We start from the raw sequence: 23,512 nt of genomic DNA on the forward strand, positions 1-23,512 counted from the left end.
GCCTTAGCAAAGGGCAGGCAGCACTCGGCATGAAGTAGGATCATAAATGGCAGAGCTGTTTCTTCCCATCAGAGGGGCTAAACCACCGGCCCAGAGCCTGGCACACAGGAAGCACTTAGGAGACGTTTAAATCCATGTTCGAAAGCCTAAGGTGGAGGGGGAGTCAGGAATGCGTGCTGAAGAGGAGCGCTCGCAGCCCGGCTCCTTCCGCAGCCCGCCCGCCTCTGGGCCCCGCGCCCCGCATCGCCCGCCCCGCGCGCCCGCACCCCGCGCCCCTGCAGGACCTGATGGCGGTGCGGGACCAGGACACTCACCCTCTCGGCCCCCGCCACCGCCACGTCCGATGAGGAGCTGTGGGTGCTCGGCGTCCGCCTCCCGCGGCCCCGGGCATAGCTTTCCCTCCCCGTCGCGGGAGGGAGCGCCTTCCCGCGGGTCACGTGGGCGCCACAGCGCAGCGCGGTCTTTGCCTCCGCTTGGAAAAAAACTCCCAGCGCGGGCGACACCTTGGGCGTGACGATGCGTCTGCGAGTGGAACTTGTCGGTGTCCTGGAAGGCGTAGGACACCACTGATTGTTACTGGCGTGTTTGCAAGGGTGGGAGTGAACGTACGTGTGTCTGAAGAGACCTCTGCGCACATGAACTTGTACCTCCCTGGGGAACTGAGAGCGTCTAGGCATGACAGCTTATAACTAGACAGATCTCCCGGTGTCCTGGATGAGCATGTACTTAGAGTGACTGTGTGCACGAGGAAGGCTGAGCTTGCTGTGTAACCGGAGTGATTCACCCGCTGAGCGCACCCCATAGCGGCTTTGTGTAGTGTACACGTTCAGATGTGTGTCTGTGCACATGGTCCTATGTCCAAAGGTGCATCGGGACGTCCCGTGTGGCATGTGACTCGTACTGTATGTGTTGGTATGTATGGATGCGTTTGGTGCAGGTTTTGCCGGGATGTGAGCATGCACACACACGTGGAAACAGGTTCCTCCGTGTCCTGGCTCTCATTTCTATTCTTTCTCTCTTCCGGGCCTCACAATTCTCTGCCCCACCAACCTCAGTGACTTGAGGTGGGCCCCACTGGAGGGTCTCAGCTCTCAGGACAGGCAGAGTGATCCTGTTTAGGTAGGTAGCAAGCAGACACTGGAGGAACGAAAAAATCATCAGAGGCCTGGTTTCTGCTTCTCTCTACCCCTTCCTCTGCTCTCTTCTGCTGGCTGGCAGCATTGCACTGGGCTGTGGGAGCATCTGGTCAACAGCTGGCATCTGACACAAAGTTTATAGTCAGAATTTTCCTGCAGATATGTCTTTGAATTCTAATACTGGATCCACTGCTTTATACACGTCAGTTAATCTTGCAAGAGGTTTACTGCCTGAATGGAGGTAGATGTTTTCGGTCTTTTTGTGGCCCTGGAGTTTGAACTCAGGACCTCATTCTTGCATGGCAGACACTCTTACCACTTGAGCCACTCTGCTAACCCTTTTTTAGTGTTTTTTTTTTTTTTTCAAGCTAGGGCTTTGTGAACTATTTGTCTGGGACTGGCTTTGAACAGTGATCTTCCTGATTTCTGCTCCTGAATAGCCAGGATTACAGGCTTGAGCCACTGGCGCCTGGCTGTTTTCTAACTTTTGAGAACTGGAACCGAGGTCTCCTGAAGCCTGGTAGTCTGTGGAGTTTGTGCGTTCTTGCCAGGGGGATGGCTTTCCTCAGCAGGCAATCCAAAATACTTGTTAAATGGCGGTTCTAGGAGCTGCCTCAAGCTGGAATGGGGCTCAGAACTTCTCCCTAGTGTGTTTCTGCCTTTAATTCACTCCACAACATTTGTTACTTATTATGACTGTGGGGCAAAGGAGAGGAATTGCTGAACACAAACTATTGAAGGAGGCAAAAGGCATCAAGTGCCATTGAAAAGGCACAAAGTGTACAAGAAGTGAGGAGTATTTTCCTTTGCTTGATTCAGTTCAATTAATTTCATATCCATCCAGGTCTAGAGAATTGTTTTGCAGCAAACTAGAGAAAATGAATGACATTGTGACATTGAGACCACGGACAGTTTACAATTCAGCAGGGGCAGCCGTGTGCCATATGTGGCCGCCTGACTTATCCCACAATGGTCCAAACCTCTTCCTATACTACAGAAGCTGAAAGCTAAACACTGATGTCCAGGGCTGCTGGGGTTCCCATTATCATTTAGGTTTAATTGGTCTTTCATGTGCACTTGTGCAAGACCTGAGTTCAACACTGAGTTAAATTTTTTTTTTTTTTGTGGGACTGTGGTTTGAAGTCAGGGTTTCATAGTTGCAGAGCTCTACCATTTGAGCCACACCTCCAGTCTATTTTTGCTTTGGTTATTTTTGGAGAAGGAGTCTCGTGAACTATTTGCCTGGGCTGGCCTCAAACTTTGATCTTTCTGATCTCAGCCTCCCAAGTAGCTAGGATTACAAGTGTGAGTCACCAATACTTGGTATAACAATTTTCAAGTTAGGTGGGGAGAAGGGAGGAGTCTGGGAAGAATCTATTTTGCTGGCGCTGATCTGGAAGGGGACCTAGGGCTCTGGAGCTCTGGCATTTCTTTGTCCCATATTACACTTGAGATGGTGTGCTCCTGTGGCCAGAGACGGGGCAGAGGCTCGATTTCTGACTGTGGCATAAGTAAGCAGTCAGCAGCAATCAGACTGTGGCATAAGTAAGTGGTCTTTGGGGGAGAGGGTGTCAGTGCTGACACTAAGGGAATCATTTGCGAAGGTCCAAGCCAGAACTTGCCCTGAAATGACTATGATTTTTCCTAATCCATGTCTATTTCAAATAGCTTGAAGTTGCTATTTCTTACCTGATCCTAGCTGATTTGTTGACTACAGGTGCCATGAAAGTCAGGGAAGGGAGCTGGGTGTACAGCAGGAAGAGGGGAGGTCATGTGGAGGATGCAGCTTTTCCTCTTTCTATCCTCCTCCCTTCAACCCTGCTTCAATCCTACCATCAGCCTTCACGCCGATTATTCCACTGATTAACTGCCAGACAAGTAGGACTGTTTGATTTTGGGGTCACAGTGACGGATGAGTATGAGGTCTCTGCCTCCATGGAGCTAATGAGGACACAGATGTTAAACTAGCATCAAATGAACATCTAATTCAAAATCGTGGCAAAGAAGAGGGAACCCTGGAGGAGAACGATGGGCCCTCTTCCCTGCCCCCCACGATCTGAATCCCTTCTCAGTTGTACCCCCTTTGCACAGTAATCATGCACTGATCTACATGTATCCCTTGACCTAGGCTGCATCTGCATCTTCGGAATCCCAGAGAAAGGTCCTAAGAGATAATCTGACCCATGCTCCTCATTTCACACATAAAGCCAAGAGGTCCAGCCAATTTCAATGACTCGACAGTTGTGGAGCCAAGATGAAGAAAGTCCGAGATCTTTTTATTTACATCCATTATTAAAATGTAGGCCACTCTCTGCCTTTGTCACCCCTTTCCTTCCTCCAATCTTGGCACAAAAGTGTCTATAAACCCTTGTTTATAGACATGGTTTGTCAGCCATGGCTAAGACCCAAGTAGTCAGATGCTTACTTTGAGGATGTGAAGTTCTTTGGAATGAGATTATTCCAGGTGGGGCCTAAGTAACGTGGCAAGGCTAGGGGACAGCTGTTCCTTGGGAGGATTTGCTTCCATCTCATGGAGCTCTAAGCTAGCAAGCCAGGGATTGTGCTCCCTGTTGTGATGTCATTTGAGGGGAAAGGACAAAACAGTCTCAAGTTAAAAGATCATAAGGTTGAAGCAGATGTTTGTTGCTCTGTGTATTATGTCAATTAGAATGAAGCAAGATAATCATTCAACCCCAAGGAAAGCTTGCAGACTTATAAAAATTATAAATACACTAATTTTTGACATAGCAGTTCTGTTTCCAGTAACTTATTCTGGAAGTGTGCCAGATGGCTATTTTTTGCAACCTTGTTTGAACTAATAAAAGACTAGAAATCATCTAGATGCACAGCACTAGGAACTAATTAAACAAATCATTATGTATATATACACACATGATTATAAAAGTATAATTCAGAAAATACATAGGAAATTGTAGCTGGGTGGTATAGTGGTACATGCCTGTAATCCCAGAATTCAAGAGGCTGACGTGGGAGGATCATGAGTTCCAGACCAGCCTAGACTATGTAGTGATACACTGTGAAAGAGGGAAAGAGAAACAGAACAAAAAAAAGGAAGAAAAGAAGGAAGGAAGGAAGGGTAACTCATGAAGAAAGAAAAGGAAAGGAAAGAAAACAAGGAAAGAAACAATTGTAACCCAGGAAGTTATCTCTAAGAGAAACTGGAAAACAATGGTGAGAGGCACATTTATTTTTCACTGATGCTTGGAATGATGTGATTTTAAAACCATGACAGAGTCTTACCTGTTCAATACCCCTCCCTCCAATTAAGTCAAAACTAAATTACACATCATGTGGCAGCTCTTGGAACTTATGGATGGGCTGGATCAGTAGGAGTGGCAGAGAGTTCAGAAAGTTAATAGTGAACACCTATAATTATACACCTTCTTTAAAAAAATACTGGCTGGCAGAGTGGCTCAAGTGGTAGAGCTTAGCAAGCATGAGGCCCTGAGTTCAAATCCCAGTACTGCGGAAAAAAAAAGAGAAAAAGAAAAACATTTAAAATAGCAGTTTGTTCCATCTTCCAAATTTGGGCCAAGTGTGTAGAGCACAGAAGGACATAAGTCAGAGTAGCAGGCCATCTTCCAAGTTTACATGTGAATGAGGGGCAGAGCTGAGGTGACTCAAATCTTGGCACCCAGTCATGAGTTCCTCTATGAGACCGCACCTTGCTGGGCAGAGGACTTCAACAAGCAGAGTAGTTCCTTGTGGGAAGGAAGAGAAGAACCAGGGAGCGCCGGAAGACTCTTCTGGCCTAAGGTCTCAGGAAAGTTGAAGCCCTGAGACAGCTAGAGTTCCAAGCAGAAATGAAACAGACCAAAATAGACACTACTTATATTCAACAGGAAGTGACCCAGAAAAGCTCTAACTGCTTTCCAGATGTAACTTGAAGGGTCTTGGCTGGAGAGATTTCATTTTTCAATCTGATGCAAAAGCTCTTGATGAGACTTCTTAATTCAGCATGTGGGTCAGAAATGAACAGACATGAGTTGAGGAAAGTTCTATGGCTTCTGCTCTGTAGAATCAAGCTTAAAGAAAGTCCCTGGGGTCTAGAAATAGGCTCTGCCACATTTGCAAGCATAATTTTGGAAGAGAATGTGGGAAATAAAGGATCTACTTCTGTCTTTGGGCTGGGAAGAAAAGTAGAAACCCCAGATAAAGGAAATGAAACACGATTAAAGTCTGTAAGTGAACTGAGCTAGTATTTGGAAGGAGACTTCTTGCCTATAGCTGTTGTAAAGCAGGAGACTAATCACTTCAAATCTTGTGTTTCAAAACACTTCTACAGATTTCTGCTAAGTAACATTCAGAACACACTTAGTTCTACATGTCACACCCACTTAGTTTGTTTAGTAAATTTAGTCTACCCACAGTAAGTTGTGGATTATGCATAATCTCTTTAAAGATACATAACCTGGTGACAGTGGCCATCTGGGAAGGAGAACCATGGGACTGGGATCTGCGCAGGGAGGCACACCTTTCACAGTACCAGTGCAATGTACCTACATGTGTGAATTGCATATTTTCTAATTAATTTTTATTATACTGTTGTGCTGGGGGTACACTGTGACATTTACAAAAGTATGTATTGCATATTAAAAGTGAAACACAGTCTAAAAAAATCTCATCTCAAAAGGAAAAACACACACCTTTATAATGATGTTAGAGTCTACTATGCTAACCAAGTAAGCAAATTTAGCATTGCTGAGGGAGTAACAACCTGACATTATGTGCTTACTAACATAATTCTAACCTGAATCTAATCAAGGCTTCAGATGTTCTTTGATTAGCAGAAAACACAGGGAAATAGTGTTCAAGAAAGTCAACTTAGAGAGCAGGACTTTTTCAAAATGTCAATGTCCTGAAAAATTAATAGGTGGTTCAAAAAATCAGGATTCAAATGGATTTGGGGGACAATTGGAGGTGCTTTGAATATGGTCTGAGTACTAGGTAATATTAAGGAATTCTTAGGTGTAAATAAATAATGTTTTTGGTGGTTATATAGGATAATGTTCTTATTTTAAAGAAACGTGTGCTGACACATGTAGGGGTGAAGATGTGTGATGTGGAAGCTCACTTCAAGATGGCTCAGAGCCCCAGTGCCACCAAAAAATAAAATAAAGATGAGATAGATGACTCAGAAAACACACAGGAGCAAGCACGCATGTTCATGAGAACACATGCGCACTGCACTGTTGGTTCTTCAGCAATTCTGTTTTCAACTCAGCTGTGTGATGCCAAGGCTGGGACTTTGCAAATTCCGTTTCTCCTTTTCCAGCTGCCTTTGTTAGTCTGCAAATCAGGTGCATTAGAAGGAAATTGGAAGTCTGGAGGAGTTCCTGTTTCTGGAGACAGGAACTTGGTCCTGTCTGTTTTGCTTCAGTTCCTTTTGGCATCTCCAAGCAACAGCTCCTCATCCAGGCAATGACATAGTTACTTCCCATGGAGCATCTGGTTCAAGTTTGCATTTTTCCCATAATCCCAGAACTAGCATCATGTCATCAGACTTTTTCTGACAATTAGTATCAGCTGGCAGATGCTTTCTGTCCTGGCGGCCTGAGGCCCTCCGTTTGAGCTTTCAATAATTTGAAAACTCCCACGATTCCCCACCTCCTTTCATACATTTGCAGGAATGGGAGTTGCCTTGTGCATGTGCTGTAGTATCTTTTTTGCCCTTGCACCTGGTTGATGCTTCTATTAAATCCTTTCTGTGAAAGTGCACTTTTCTCCTCACTGAACCCTGATGCAGGAATTGGGAGCAAGAGTCCCAGGAAATACTCCCTGACAGATGACATTTTTGAGGTGTTTTGGTTTGTCTTTAGACTTGAATGTAATGCTGACTTCCTTATCAGGGACTGGGACGCTAGCATTCCACTGCATGCAGTAGCACTGGTTAGTCAAACTTTCAAATGCAGACTGATGTGATAAAGAACCCTGGAGGTGGTGCCTTGGGGGCTGAGTGGCTGCTGGAATCCAGGATGACCACAGGGACAGTGAGGTGGGATGCTTGCTTCTGCGTGCACTGGAGTGCTTACAGAAAGAAACTGGGACACTTGGCTCTTAAAATCTCAGCTCAAGTCCTGGTCTGAGAGCTAGAGAGAGTCTATGGCAGCCTCAAAAGCATCTCAAGTGCTTTGTAGCTCTAATCTTGCTAAAGTATTTCATTGTAAGGGCTGCAGAATTAAATGGAAATTGAAATCGTAGCCTACATCTGTCAGGGAAAGTTAGAGTAAGGATTGGGAACGTGTCCCGACTTGGAGAGAGGTGCAGTTTCAAATCTTAGCTCCTAAGTCAGTCTTTCTTGCCTTCACCTTTCATGTCTGAGATTGGCCGTCCTATGCTTGAAGACCCTGTAATGATCTCCCCAAAGGCAGGTGCCTTTCAAAGAGATGTTTATGTTCTTCAAGACTTATTTCATCCTCTTTGTTGTTACTACATCTCTATCTTGAGTGAGGCTGACCTATTATTTTTCAAGGCAATTAAGAACAAAGTCTGATCCTGAAGGTAAGATTTTATAACACAAAGGAACGTCAAGCTTTCCCTAATGCATAACCTGGTGACTATGGATGGAAATGGGATCCTAAGAATGTTAGACCAAAGATGGCAGAATATGAGAAGCCAAGCTGACTCATATGACTACTCTTACCAGGGTTTCTGAATTTAGTGCATTAGTGTTTATCAAGGACTTAATTTACTTGAATGACACAAACTTGTACTAGACAGTGACCTACATATAATGAGTTCGAGACCCCAGAACTTCCTGGCATAATGCAGACAAAGGAATCCAAAGACTTAAAAAGTCTTAGCGATCAGACACTTGCTTTCCCCACTCTCTAATACCAACTTGCAATGATCATCAGAAGCAGTGTGTTTTTATCTGACAGATATGAGAGACTCCCTTCCCAGACTTGCCCTAAGACTACATCGTCTTACTGTTCTCCAAAATACAGTCTTCGGAGATCTTGATCAACTTGACAGTTCACAGGAAGTCATACTGCTTCCCTTTATGCAGACTGGATCTGATAAGAAAGTATCTCCTTGTCTGAGTAGGAGATAAACACTGCAAAAACAAAGTGGTTCATGATCTTGGTGAAGTTTCTGATAAGCTAATCATTTGGAGTATGTTGCAATGTCCCCTTCAAGGTGAAAGACAAGTCACTGTTCCTTGAATTTCCTACCACCTTGGCAGAGGCAATAATACTTGATAGGCCTTTTTGCCTTTCAGAGTGGTATTTCCTTGACCCATTTACCAAGGAATCCATAGACTGCCAGTTTAAGTAGAGACCGCCCACAAAAAGGCTCTGCACCAAGTCCAGGCTGTAGTGCTAACTGCTTTGCTACGTGGAGCTTAGGCCCCCAGATCTAATGACACTTGACTATATTAAATGGGGATTCAGTATGGGGCTTTTGGCAAATGCCAACAGGAGAATTGAAACATAGACCTTAGGGTTTTGGAGAAAATCCATAGTCTCTCTTATAAATAACATCTATTCTCCTTTTGAGAAATAGCCTGATTTGCTACTAAATCCTGTCAAGACTCAGCCTCTAACATAGGATGTGGTGTTCTTTGATCCAGCAAGCCATAAACTGGAGTGTGCACAGCAGCAATACATCATTGCATGGAAAAGATGCTGACAAGACAGGGATTAAGCAGATTTGCGAGGCACAAGCAAGTTGTCTGAGTAGCTCAACTCCTGTGCCACCTACTTCTGCTACAAGGCTTCTTTTCTCTCAAACTTTGGCTGCATGGCAGGAGGGGCTCTTCATGACCAGCTGACTGAGAGGAAGAAACTTTGACATGGTTTACAGCTGACTGCTGCAAAAACTGTTGCAGCACTCCAACCCCATCAGGTAAATCACTGAAAGTCCCCAATGAAGGGGACTATCCCTAGGCAGAATTCTGAGCCGAACAATTGTTTGTCTGCTATGCCTGCACTGAGCAATACTGGCAAGCCTGGGTCTAAACTGCAGGAATCAAGGGCAGTTACATAAGGTTTGACGGATGTCAGAGACTTGGGAAAAGCAGATTTAGAAGGCACATTACAAGACGGTCTGCAGGACAGGTGTGCAAATGAACCTCTCCGAATAAGAAGAGAATTAAAGATAATGGTGCTCTAGGTGATGCTTACCAAAGGCCTTTGTGCAACTATGAGAATACATTTTGCAGATGCACAACTCAAGGAGAACATAGTTAACTGAGAGCCCCAGTTGCTACACTCTGAAATTCATCTGTGTTTGGCTGGCTTACACTTCCCAGGAACCAATCCCTACGAATGACTGAGCATGATGGGAGTACTAAGCCATGCCTGTTTCTGGGACATTTGGGTTTCCTGTGCCTGCTGACTTGGAGTGAGGACATTCCACTGGCCTTGCTGAATCTAAACTAACACAGACATCCAACCACTGTGGAGGAGGCTCTGAAAATCAATAGGAAACGCTGAAGTACTTTGTAAGTATCAGCCAATGACTGCCCAGTGGCCATGTTGGCAAGGATGAAGGCTGATTCACAGGCGCAACAACATGGACTTCCCCTCACCAAGCCTGATCTGCATGACTTGCCACCAGTAGAGACCAATACTGAGCCCTTGATATGGGTACTTGGAGGGGCATGTGATTACATTACAGCAAACACTTTCTCCCATAGAAGGGGCAACTATTGGCTCTCACTGGAAAATGTACGTATTCCAGATGTGGTTTTGCCTTTAGTACTTCTGCCGATTTCATTAACTTGCCAGTGTCCTGCACCACGCTGCTTGTCAAAAATTAGCAAAGGAATGTGTATTAGTTTGCTTGGGCTGTGACAACAAAATACCATAGACTAAGCGACTTAAAACAATAAAAATGTATTCTTTACAGATCTGAAGAATGTAAGGCGCAAGATCAAGGTACCAGACAAGGTATGTTTCATTCTTGAGTTCTCTTCTCTCGGCTTGCCTTTTGGCCATATTGCACAAACCTCTGCATAGAGAAGGGTGAGAAACTCTAATGTATCTTCTTACAAGAGCACTAATCCCACTGGACAAGAATCCCACCCTCTCAACCACATGTAACCCTCATTACCTCCCAAATATCCTATATCCAAATACTGTCACATTGACTGGAAGTTAGGATTTTGACATATGAATCTGGGGAGAAAAAGACAATCTGTAACAGTGGGGCCCACAGAATTTATTGTTCTTGTTATATACTTTGTCTTTTAGAAGCAGCTGAGCTATTAGAAAGGTGGAATGCTCTAATTGAGATTCAGTTACTTGCAACTGGGAGAAAATAACATAAAAGGATGAGATTCTATCTCACAGAATGCAGAATGTGCTTTGAATTGGTAACCAGCAAAAAGGGCCCCTGGGCCCACCCCAAGGTCAGACTACTTGAGTCCAGGAATGAAGGGGTGGAAGTGGGAGGGGCTTATCTTACTACCATGTCTAATAACTCAAAGAATTTTGCTTCCCATTGCTGTGTGTTTGTTTCCAAGGGAGGAATGCTTCCAGGGCTTTCAGTGTTTCTATTGAACTGGAAGTTGAGTCTGCTACTGGGCATTTTGGACTTGTTCTATGAGGATTACAGTGGGCCTGAAATTGGCCTGAGCAGTTTGGACAGCATCAACTCCTCATCAAGGTATGGTACAACCAGATCAATGATTTTACTTTGTAACCAGTGTATCTATTGTAACAGTGAGATGGATAATTCATACCTGGAGACCTTTGTCCATCCCTCTGTTCTTCCTTTTCCCTCAGGAGTCACAAATGCTTGGTTATGTGACAAGAATATGCCTATGTGGCCAGCAGAGTGTAAGAAACCCCAGCTGAAACCCCATTTTGGGTTCTTCAGTTCTGAATTGTTCTGTGCTTGGTTTGGTGGTTCCTGATTTAGAGGTGTGTCCCATATTAATTTCCTATTGTTTAGAACAACACGTATTTGCTATTGTTCAGGGCTGGACATCAGAAGTCCGAAGTCAGCTTTACTGGCTAAAGCGAAGGTGTCATCAGGGATGATCCCTCTGGAAGTTTAGGGAGAAAATGTTTCCTTGCCTTTCTCAGCTTCCAGAGGACGCCTGTGTTCCTTGGCTTGGGCCCTTCCTCTATCCTCAAAGCCAGTAGAGTAGCATTTCTATATCACTCCCTGACCTTTGTATTTGTCCCCCATTTCCTAACCTTTCCACTCCCCTCTTTGTGACCACAGTGAGCTCAATGGACGATGTGTCCAGCTCAAGATCTTCACTTAATCACACCTGCAAAGCCCCCTTTGCTATGTAAAGTAACACATTCATAGGTTTCAGGTATTAGGTCAGTGACACTTTTGAAGGCCCATTATTCTGCCTACATAGGTCCTGACACAGGACAATTACAGCTCACAACTGTCCTTTCCAGACCGCGTGGTGTGAGGCAGCCTTTGGCTCTGTTTCATATCTGTATTTTAATGCTGCTACTCTACAGTATCCTTTTCCTGTACTAAACTGTAGATTTGTTAATTTGTTGTGTGGAGTCTTACTAAGCAATCAAGTTCTGTTATCATTGGTGCTGGCCTCATGTCACTGAACCAACAGGAAAAGAACAGGACACTTCACTGGCTGGGGTGATTGATTATGTTGCCCAAGAGAAATTGAACTGCTGCTACGCAAAGGGAGTAAAAAAGACTGTTTGGTATACCAGTGACTTCTCTGGAGCAATTGTGTAGAGCTCTCACATTCAATAGGAAATGTTAATAATTAAAAAAAAAAGCTCTTTTATAATTTGAATGCTTTTTATTTTTTTCTTACCAAATTGCTCTGGCTAGAATCTCCAACCATAATGTTGAATACAAGTGGCAGGAGTAGACACCCTTGTTTTTCCTGATCTTTCAGGAAAGGCTTCCTTCCACCACTCAATATGATGCTAACTGTAGGTTTTTCATAAATGCTCCTATCAAATTAATGAAGTATACTTCTATTTTTTAGGTGTTTTTTTTTCATTAAGGGGTATTTAATTTTCTCAAGTGTTCTTCTATGTCTTTTGAGATGATCATGTGTGTTTTTTAAAAACTCTATCCGTATGGTGTATTACACTGATTGTCATGTTGAACCAACCTTGAATTCCTTGAATAAATTTCATTTGGTCATGGTATACAATCTTTTTAATGTTGCTGGATTCAGTTTGGTAGTATTTTGTGGAAGAATTTTATGACCATGTTCTTAAGGAATGTTGGTCTGAGGGTTTTTTTCTTGTGATATTTGACTGGTATTATTGAATGAGTTGTGTCCTAACCTCTTCAACTTTTGGGAAGAGTTTCTAGAAGTTGGGTGCTCTTTAAAATGTGGTGGAACTCACTGGATGACAATGAAACTATTTAGTTCTGCTTTTCTCTATTGGGCTTCTTTGGTTTACTGATGACTTTGGTTTGGATGTTCCCCAAGGGCTCATGTGGTGGGAGCTTGGTCCTCAGTGTGATGGTTTTGGGAGATTTAAGAGCTGGGTCTAAGGGCTGGGGGCGTGGCTCAAGTGGTAGAGTACTTGCCTTGTCAGTATGAGGCCCTGACTTAAAAAAAAAAAAAGGTACCAGTACTGCCAAAAAAGAGGTGGGACCCAGTAGGAGGTCATCATTGGGCCTTCCGTCTCTCTCTGGCTTCTTGTACCACCATGTGATCATTGCCTGTAACAGTGGTTTTGTCATTGTGATGCCATCCATAGTGGATCCCTCACCACAGCCAGATGGAGGATGGAGGTTAGCGCCATGCCTCTTGGACCTCTACATCTGTTAGCTAAGTTTTCTTTTTTTTTGGTGGTGCTGAGGTTCAAATTCAGGGCTTGCAAGGCAGATGCTCTATCACTTGAGCCACAACCCAGCTCTCTTTTTGGTCTTGATTATTTTTCAGGTAGGGCTTTGTGGGTTTTTTTTGCCCGGAGAGAGCCTCAGATTGTGACCCCCATACCTGTGATCTTACTTGTAGCTGTAATCACAGGCTCGCACCACCAAGCCTTTTTTTTTTTTTTTTTTGGCTTATTTGTTGAGATTGGTATCTTGCTAATTTTTGCTCAAGCTGGGGCTCAAACTGTAATACTCCTGTTCTCTGCTCCCTGAGTACCTGGGATTACAGATGTGCACCATCACACCTGGCTAAATCTCTTTTCTTTAATAAAGTATTTCATTATAGTAATGGAAATCTGACTAGTATTCTTTATTTATAGATCTGCTCAGATCTTAAAGTTTACCCTTAAGTATCTCACTTTTTGATGTTATTATTAATGGTATTACTTAAAATTTTCATTTTCTTAAAGTTCATTCCTGGAAAACATATGTAATTGATTTTTTATTATTTATTTTTGGTGGTACTGGGGTTTAACTCAGGTCCTTGTGCTTGCCAAGTAAGCACTCTACCACTTGAGCCATAGAGTATCACTAACTTTTTTGCCTGGGACCTCAAACCACTATCCTCCCAATCCCCACCTCCCAAGTGGCTGGAACTACAAAGGTGTATCACCACACCTAGCCCTTACAATTTATTTTTATATATTGACCTTGTATGCCATGAGCTTGCTAGAGTCTTATTTTTTTCCAGGATTTTTCTGTTGCCATTGTTCTCTAGATTTCTAGCACACAGTTGGTTTTGCTTCGTGGTCCAAACATATTTGAAGGAGGCAGCTCTTTTGGTCCCATTTGACCTGGTCTTCCAGGCCCATCTCAGTTGCTCAAAGCTACAGTGATAAAGTGGTTGCAATGGTGGAGGAAGAGGTCAAGTCCAGGATTGTCATTTCCACTTGGGTTATTATATGAATACTGGGGTTAGAAATGGCATTGTGATGGGGGTGTGGCTCAAGTGGTACTAGCAAGTGCAAGTTCAAATCCCAGCACCCCCGGCAAAGTGGCACTGTATTCAGTAAAGAATTCATGAGAAAATAAAAGTATTCCAAATACACACGTTTATAAATATTGCAAGACATCTCTCAGGCCCCTTCAGACTTTGCTGCCTCCTTTGCCTTCAGTTCCATCACCCAGGGGACGTGTGGGAGTGCCACTTTGGTGTCCCAAATGTTGGCTTTGTGGCTTCTCCTAGTGCAGTGTTTCAGAGCATCTCCTCTGGGCGGTGACTCCAGCCTCATCAAGGCCACAGTGAAGTAATTTCCATCTCTCTCTCACAATCTGAGAGTCTGGCTGCTGATAGATTCTGATGACATCCCTCCCCTATAGGACTCCTCTACTGGGTCCCTGCTTAGTTTTTTATTCCCCAAGGGTGCCAGAGAGGCAGCTGGGAAGTTGCCAGAGCCTTGGGGTGACTGGTAGGAGTTGGAACCTGAGCTAAGAAAGTAAAAAGTCAGCTATTGATGTCTGAATGAGTGGTGTCACAGTAACACAAACCTGAGTATTGGGCTGTTAGTCAGCTTTTCATTGCTGTCTGCGCAGGTTGTCTGTTTCTTGAGTCCCTTTTGGGAGAATGCGTCTTTCCAGGAAATTTCCCATCTTTTAGGTTATCTAATTTGTTGGTATTCAACTGTTCACAGTATTTCTTTATAAGCCTTTTTTCTGTAAGATAGGAGCCATGTCCTCCCCTTCATTCTTGATTTTTTTTTCTAGGACAATCTAGCTAAATCAAATTTGATGTTTTCAAGGGACCAGCTCTTGATTTCATTGATTTTCTCCATTTTTCTTTAGTTCACTTATTTCCACTTTCATCTGTTTCTTTTTCTTTTTTTTTTTTGCTTTGGGTATGGCTTGCTCTTGCTTTTCATTTCTTAAAATGGAAGTTTAGGTTGGTTTTTCTTCATGTAGTGTAAGCATAAACAGCTCCACATTTCCCTGTAAGTGTGGACTATGTGGGAGTTTTGCTCTCATTCATCTCAAAGTTTTCTAACTTCTCTTTGGGTTTATTCTTTGACCTATTAGTTATGTAGGAGTTGTTCACTATTTTAAGTAAGGATTAATACTAGTAGTTAACTTTACAATCTAGTGTATAGGGAAAAGAATGGTTAGACTGCTACTAAATTTGAGTTGACTTTGTCTCCTCATTCTAGGGAACAAGTACATTTATTTATTTATTTTTTTTACAAAGGACAGTGACATCTTAGCAAAACACAAAGCTGTGTCTACTGTGTAGGAATTCAAGTATGAGCAGAATGGTCACAGGAGTAGAATGTGCTAGATAGTTAGCCAATGTCTTCCAGCTTCAACCCCCCCCTTCCATACTTTGCACTCCACTTTGTGATGCTAGAGCTAGAACTCCACAAAATGCATTTATCATCTGCCCTACCCTCATTCTGTGAATAAGAAGTGCAACAGATAGTGGAAATCCAGGGAGGACATGGCCAGTGGGGAGCTGAGGCAGGACCTGAACCATTTCTGAATCCGAGTAAGGTTTGAAGCACATTTATAAAACAGAAGGAAAATAATCTTAGGTCTCTCTGAAGATAAAGTACAAAATACAATAGTTTTATACTGCCGCACAAAACAATATAGGCCTTGAAAGCTTCAAGTTCACTTCTTCAAGAGCTTTGCAGATATTAAAGCCAAGGTTACAATATTTTGATATAACAGTGCTAAAAAAAGATCCTATACTATAGATCTTCAGAGTTGATATTTTTATCTGAAATATAATTCAAATCTCGTAACACTTATGCTCTAAAACTGTGTCTATTTGGCTTTGATTCCCACTGGATTGTGTCTGAAATGCTGACCTATTCATCCACTTTGAGCAGCTTTTGGTGGCTTGTAGAAAAACAGCCAAGATATCATCAAGTCCACACACTCACAGAAGAGGAGGTGATGTAGCCAGAGAGGCAGGACTGAAGTGATGTGACCACTAGTTAAGGGATGCTAGCAGCCACTAGAACCCAGAAGAGGCAGAGAGAAGCACAGCCCTACATACACCTTGAGGATGACCCAATGAAACTGTGAACTTGAACTCTAGAGCTGAGAGAATGTTTTACCCAACCAAGTTTGTGGCCATTTGTTGTAGCATCTACAGCAAACCAATATATTAAGTTTAACCTGTCTTCATGTATTTATTGACTGGTACATTTTTTCCTGATTTGAAAATGTCATTATGTTTCTTGCTTACTTTTTCTATAATGAAATATATTTTTCTTCTGGATTTTCTAATAATTTACAGTTTTGTATGTATACATTGGTATTTATACGCTTTCAGCTTTGTCTAGCTAAGTACAGCAAATAATTTCCCAATTTATAATAAACTTTTAAATGTGTTAAGTTTTTGGATGAAAAAAATCCACATGCTCATTTGTTTTATAGGAAAAGCCATTTAAACCTCCTGTTTCCCAGTGACCTCTTACAGTCTGTTGCTTACAGGGCCCACCAGAGTGCTGCCTGTTGGTCTGGGCCAGCAGAAGCTCAGGCTAAGCATCTTGGGGTTACTAATACCTTTCCTAGAGATGTTTAAAATCAGGTACGGGGCAAAATCTGCAATGCAAGTTTACATTCACCCAAACCTGCCGAGAGTGACACCTGCTGGTCATAAAAATCACATCTTTACTCCATCTGAACTTCTGGAGATGTTATCAGTGATCTTTATCATACAGTAAAACTTAAGAAAACCGGCTATCTCTTTCTTGAGAAAAGAGAAACTAACATATATAGTTTATATGTTGTATTATTATGGGAGTTTTTTTCAACTAAAACATCTGAGTCTTTTCCTCATTTTAGCAAACACTGTAGGCTCTTTCATCTGATCAAGGGAAAATAATTTATTTTAGAATTTGAAAATGAATCAAAAACCCTAGTTAGCCATTTCCTTAAAACTGTTCTTTGGGTTTTTGTTTCAGAGCAGAAATTAAGTTAGTCTAAGAAAGAATCCTAATGGAGTTAATGAAAGACTGGCTGTCAAGGTCATGTCACCCAATCCTGCTGTCAGGTATTGTGCTGTCAAGTTTCAGGCTTCCACATACCCTTGTCTCTCCCTACTTCTTTCCTTCCTGTCTTTAGAACTGTAGACACATTAAACTTTTTATTATACACATCTAGATTCCTATATTAGCTTTGAGAATTTTTCCCACTGCTCTTGATGTAAGAAAAATTAAGAGCTGAATGTTGTATTTCTATTTTTAAATGAAAGGCATGCATTTATGTTTATTGTTAACAGTTTTTTTTTTTTTTTTGGTGGTTCTGGGGATTGAAGCAGGGCCTCACGCTTGCTAGGCAGGTGATTCCCCCAACCTTTTTCTATTTAGTTATTTTTTGGATAAGGTATTGAGTTTTTTCGTGGGGTAGGCCTTGGATAGTGATCCTACCTACAGCTTCCCATTAAGCTGGGATTACAGATGTTTGTGCTGCCATGCTCAGGTTGTTTGTTGAGATGAGGTCTCACCAACTTTTTACACTGAGTGGCCTTGGACAATGATCCTCTGGATCTCTGCCTCCCCAGTAGTTGGGATTACAAGCGCAAGCCACCAGGCCCACCCTCTATGGGGAATTTTTTGATGGCCCTAAATTACTCCGTGATTTTCCGTTGATTTACTAAAAATTCATATTCTGGCCCACTTAAAGTTTGGAACTATCTTAGAAAAAATATATAAGATATAAGTGAGAAAATTAGGGTAAAGACAAAGTAAGCATGGGAAAATAAGATTAGACCTAACTGATTAAGAACGAGGCTCCTTGCTGCACGCCAGTGGCTCACACCTATAATCCCAGCTACTCGGGAGGCAGAATCAAGAGAATTATGGTTTGAAGGCAGCATGGGCAAATAGCTCTTGAGACCCTGCCTCCAAAATCCCTAACACAAAACAGGGCTGGTGGGGTGGCTCAAGGGATAGTGCACCTATTAGCAAGCATAAGGCCCGAGTTCAAACTCCTGTACCAAAAAAAAAAAAAAAAAAAGGCACAGTAGCATTTGATGCTACCTGTATTTGCCCTCTGGTAGATGTTTCAGGGCTTTATTCAGGATATACTGAACTTTGCGTTTTCTCTTTACATACTTCTTTTTAAGTTTTTCTTAACATTTAAAAACGTCTTCCTAGTATCTTTTAAATAAACAGTTCCTTACAAAAAAAAATAAAAGTCTTATATACAGTAGATCATCTCTTCCCTCACTATATTTTATAACCCTCTTCTAATTTCATCGACCTCTCCAAAAAAGCCTTCTGAAGATGAGAGGACTCAGTCTGTCACTTTGCCCTTAACTTTGGGGAGGTCTTCTTTTGGCTCAATCCCTAGTCACCATACCATTTAAGTGGATATTCCAGTGCTTAGTTACATAGAAACTCAGCATTGGAAAAATCCTGGAATCAGCCAGGCAGTGGTACTCAGTCTTTTTATGTTCCACTTGTTCTCAAAACACATTCGATATGCCTCATTAAAAGTTAAATCAGCTAAACTTTTTAAGTATAGAACTGAGTATATCATAAATATAAAAGGAAAGAAAACAGAATTACAGCTTAATTTTACAATGGTAGTAAGAATGTATTTAAGAAGTGTACATTTGAAAAGTACATCATTCTACAGTGACCTCTGCTGTAGCTGCAGCTTTTGTTCAATGATGTCTGAGAAGCGAGGAACTTTTTTGGAAATAGCCACGCGGATATCATCGCTCATATTGAAGCAGTTTCTGGACTTTGTTTTGAAATGTAAAAGCGATGAAAACCCCAACTCACAAAGGTATGTAGTTGCAAAAGGCGTGAGGATTTCTAGAGCTGTTTTTGCCAGGTTTGGAAACGCCTTGAGCTGAGCACACCAGAAGTCCTCAAGTTTCTTCGTCTCAAATTCCATTAAGATCTGGCCACTAGCTCGCAACTCCGCAAGATCCTTTTTCACTGAGTAACCATCACTGACAAAATCGAGATTAAAAAGAAACGGATCTAGCACCCATTTGCTTGCCTCATCAAGATCTCCAACAGCAAAATACCCATGGAAGGAGGAGCTCAGCTCCTGCAGGTGCAGGACTATCTCCCCTGCAATGCTTGCCCCCTCATTATCTGAAACAACTAGTTCTTCAAGAAACGGAAAGTCGGTAAAATTTCCTTTCCCAACTCGTTTCTGCCAAAATGGAAACTTCCTCACAAAAGCGGATACCTTTTCTCTAGCGGACACAGTGTTCATTCCAGTCCGCTGCACAGAGGCGCTGAGTTCATTCACATGCTTGAATAAATCTGCGAGGTAGGCTAGGTGAACTTTGAACTCTTTATTTTCAAAGCCTTCAATTAAATTACTGCTTTGGTGGTGAAGAAACTGATTTATTTCTTCATACATTTCAAAAATATGCGTTAGAATTTGGCCTCGGGAAAGCCACCTCATTTCAGTATGGAAAAGGAGGACACTGAATTCTACACCGATTTCTTCAAAGAAAGCCTGGATTAGGCGATGATTTGGGGCTCGCCCTTTGAGGAAATTTATTACTCTCACCACGGTCAACAGAGCCTCCTTCAGTTTTCCAGGCAATGTCTTTGTGATAAGCGCATGAGGGTTCAACAGACAATGTGTGATCAGGATACGAGGCACCTCTTTTTTCAAACGGGCAATGAATTCTGAATTTTCTCCCAGCATGGCGGAGGCGCCATCAGTACAAACAGAGCCACACACATCAAGCGCTATCTCGTGCTTCAAAAAGAAGTCTCTAAAGAGACTGAATACATCCATTCCTTTGGTGGTTAACTGCAGAGGTTCACAGAACAGGAATTCTTCTACGACCTCTTTCTCTTTTATATATCGCACAAACGCCATTAGCTGGCTGCAGTCGTCCATGTCAGAAGTCTCAGCAAGCTGAATACCCACCTTGAGAGGACTGGCTTTGATGTCTTCCACAACTTGCTGTAAGATATCCTGGCTCATTTCATCAATTCTAGAATGGATCACATCATCTGATAAAGGTACCTGCTGAAGCTTCTTTTGTGCATCTGGTCCCAAAACTATCTGTGCTATTTCCAGTGCACAAGGCTTGACTAATTTCTCAGCTACTGTATGAGGACTCTTCTCCTTGGCACATAAATACGCAAACTGGTATGACGCTTGCAATAAGGCATCCTCCTGAGACGCAACTCCAAGTGTGTTCAAGGTCTGGCTCCGATCAGATGGTGCTGGCACATGCTTCAGGCTCTTGAGATCGTGCCCAGCTACGCCACCATGCTGTCTGTTGAAATGGTCTGAGAGTTTTGATGGCCTGAGGTCAGCATTGGAGAATACTGAGTTACACAATACACACTGTGGCCGATGAGTTCCATCAACCTCTGTTGTGCAGGTGAACCAGTAGCGGACATAGTCATCTTCCCATTTGCGTTTCTTTGACATGGCTCACAAAAATTCTCAGGGTGTATTCCAAAGATGACACAGAACTGTGCTTTGGGAGTAAAATACAACCCATACATTAAAAATCAGTGGCTACCTGAGTTAATAAGTCACATTATATGCTGTCCTGTCTCACATGCTATCCTGTTTGTGTCAGGAAATGCCCTTCAACATGTCAGTTCAAAGTAAGCCGTGACAGCATGACGGTCCAACTTAAAGTGAGCAACTCAGAGCTAATGCTCTAGAATAAGTGATTTCCTAGCAAGTCACACGTGGGAGATTTGGGGTTAGGCAAGTTATGAATACCTGTAAGTCCTTTACAGGCAAACTGCATTTATGACTTAATTTGTTTTCAATGTCTCTTACAAACAAATCTGGTACATACTGTATCACCCCTCCTTCCCTCCTATGCCAAAGATGTACACACGTGCTCAGTTAAAAACCACTGGACAGAGAAAGGAGCAATTCATGAATACTCAAAGGCGGGGCATATTTTGATAAGGTGGATGATTCTTTTGAACAGTTAAAGACAGGCCTGTAAAACTGTTTGATCCTTAAGCAGCTTTGACCTCAGCTTAAGCAAGAATTTCAAACAGGTCTTTAAGGCTGTTAAATCTGCTTTGACACAAAGGTTACAAATCTGGCTCACAGCTTCCTTGCTAAGTGTTAACACAGTCAGTTCACGTTCTATACAAAAGCAAAACTAAGTGCTCAGGAGACTCACAAGTATTCTTATTACTGACACTTCAGGAAAATTATTCTCATATGAGGATGCCCTTAACTACAAGCATGTTCATGGTGTTCTTCATATAACTACTCCCCTGCCCCGCCCCAGGAAAAATGGTCAAGACAGAAACCAGAATAACAATGAAAATATGCAGCGTCCCTAAGATGTGGCCTAATCCAGAGACAGAAGGTTGAGGGCCAGTGGCTCAACAGTTTAGTTATGGAGGAATCAGCCGAGTCTCAGGCTAAAATGCACGCTCCTAGGCCCTATCCTAGAGATTCTGATCCTCTACCTCTGAGGTGAGGACCCAGAATATGCATTCCACATAAGCACTTCAGGTAATTCTTAGGAACAGAAACAAAGCAGCACACTGTAATCAGGGGGAACCCTGGAACTATGCTCATCCCTGGGCACTTGCTGGGAATGGTAGTACACACAAGTAATCCCAGCACTTGGGAGGCTGAGGTACGAGGCTCCTGAATTTGACGCCAGCCTTGAATACATAATGAGACCGTCTTGAAGAAAAAAATAGACTTATTTTGAACAAGAGTTTTAGGAAAATCCACTTATTCTTCTCCATCCCCCTCAGAAAGGGAGAATAGGTGGCAAGAATTTTTAAGATCTTTGAAGATGAATTTAATGCCCAAGAGGCTTTCTTATTTTAGAACCTCACAGTTGTCACTTGCTCTTTTGTGGTATTTGGGAATAACAATATCCTAAAAGATGTAAACATTAAAAAAGCATCATCATGAGGAATTACTGATTTACACAGGCTTGATAATGGTATCATGGTTGTGTTAAAAACATTTTAATTTGTTAGATATGGACTTCATTATTTACAAGTGAAGTGAGGTCTGGGACTTCCTCTGAAAGAAAGTACTCTAGCACACACACAAATATAAGCATACGTAATGTGGTGTGGAGATAAAAGAAGCAAGACTGGCCTTGAGCTGGTAACTTTTTTTTTTGGCACTGGGGTTTGAACTCAGGGCCTAGGTCTTGAGCCACTCCACCAGCCCTTTTGTGTGTCAAGATGAGGTCTCATGAACTACTTACTGGCTTGGGTTGGCTTCAAACCATGCTCCTCCTGACCTCTGCCTTCTGAGTAGCTAGGATAACAGGTGTGAGCCATCTGAGCCCCTGCAAGTCCTGAGGCCAGACGATAGGCACACTTCATTTCAGCCTATAATCTATTTTTATGTACGTGGGAAGTTTTCTGCAGTAAAAAGTAAACAAAGCATTGCCGTAAGGCAGCTATAATTCAATTGCAGAACACTTCCAACAGTCTTAAGCCATCTTAAAATGATGCATAAAAGATCTGACATCACAAAGTGAAATGTTTTTGCAAGTTTGTGAAGTGTAGACATGAAATAGTACCACAGGTGAGATGAAAATCAGTTAAAAGTGAGTTCATGTAACAGAAATATTTAGGAAATGCATATATAATGCATACATAAATACAGTCATGATACGTATGTGTGCATTATATATATGTATTTTTTTGGGGGTAGGGGTAGGACTGACGTTTGAACTCAGGGCTTCCCACTTAAAAAGCAGGCGGTCTACCACTTGAGCCACACCTCCGGTCCATTTTGCTCTGATTGTTTTGGAGATGGGGACTTGTGAACTATTTGCCTAGCCTCGAACCTTGATCCTCGATCCTCCAGATCTCAGCCTCTCAAGTAGCTAGGATTACAGGAGTGAGCCGCAGAGCCCGGAGATATATATATATATATATATATATTTTTTTTTTTTTCAGGAGTGAAAACACCGAAGTGCTTGAAGCCACAAATAGTTTAACCTCTCTCCTGTAAGGTCCGAGGTGGGCGGTGTCTGGCGGCAGAAGTGACCGAGACCTTGCACAGTGACCGTCCACAGGCAAAGGCTGCACCTGCGTCCTGGCTTTGTCACTGAGACGGGACCTTCCGACTCCTCAGCTGGAGATGGCAGTACCTACCTTACCCGGCCGTTGGGACACTTAAGAGTGACAACGCGTGCATCTGAGCTGCGGCCCTGACGGCGTGGCCGGAGCGGAGTTTGGGGTCTGAAGCCAAGGTTGGCTCTCCGCAGCCCGCCGGCAACCCGAGGCGCAGGCCCCGCTTCGGGCTCCAGTTCTGCTGTCCGCTCAGAATGGGGCTCAGGGACTCGGAACCAGTCCGGGCGGCGGTTCCTTAGGTCCGACCCTAGAGTAGAAATTTGAGGGGCGAGAGGAAACCAGAGCAGCTAGCTGCACTCCAGCAAGGGCATGGGTTCCATCCGGGTCCTTGGTTGCTTCCCGCCCACAAATGGGCGTGGCGTCCGCTGCACGCATGCGCAGTCGCCACCGCGGAGGGGCGGGGCGGAGGACAAAAGGGCGCGCGTGCACTGCTTCTGCCCAGGCCTCCTAGTTTGGGAAATTGGAGGTTTTTTGTTGTGTGGGCCAAAGGCGTTG

The 23,512-nt window shown here is 43.1% G+C and overlaps 2 protein-coding genes across 4 annotated transcripts in view; both read right to left on the reverse strand.

Annotated features, from left to right (window-relative positions):
• The window catches only part of C1qtnf2 (C1q and TNF related 2), a 46,082-nt gene extending 22,906 nt beyond the window's left edge, over positions 1–23,176 (reverse strand). Inside the window, exon 1 of one of the 3 annotated variants that reach the window (XM_020164547.2) lies at positions 23,039–23,176. The gene's annotated coding sequence lies outside the window, so the exon portion shown is untranslated. Of the gene's footprint in view, positions 1–314; positions 484–23,038 lie in introns of those variants that run through there. The other 2 variants (XM_020164546.2, XM_074057678.1) reach the window with 2 other exon arrangements.
• Positions 12,448–23,172, reverse strand: Fam200c (family with sequence similarity 200 member C). Its single transcript, XM_020164541.2, has 2 exons — positions 23,039–23,172; positions 12,448–20,406 (listed from the first exon to the last, which is right to left on the reverse strand). Exon 2 carries the CDS (start codon positions 20,355–20,357, stop codon positions 18,573–18,575), a length of 1,785 nt encoding a protein of 594 aa, XP_020020130.1. The 5' UTR covers positions 20,358–20,406; positions 23,039–23,172; the 3' UTR covers positions 12,448–18,572.
• Positions 23,177–23,512: the final 336 nt, after the last annotated feature.

Source organism: Castor canadensis, chromosome 16 (assembly GCF_047511655.1).
Source record: "Castor canadensis chromosome 16, mCasCan1.hap1v2, whole genome shotgun sequence".
Classification (NCBI taxonomy): domain Eukaryota; kingdom Metazoa; phylum Chordata; class Mammalia; order Rodentia; family Castoridae; genus Castor; species Castor canadensis.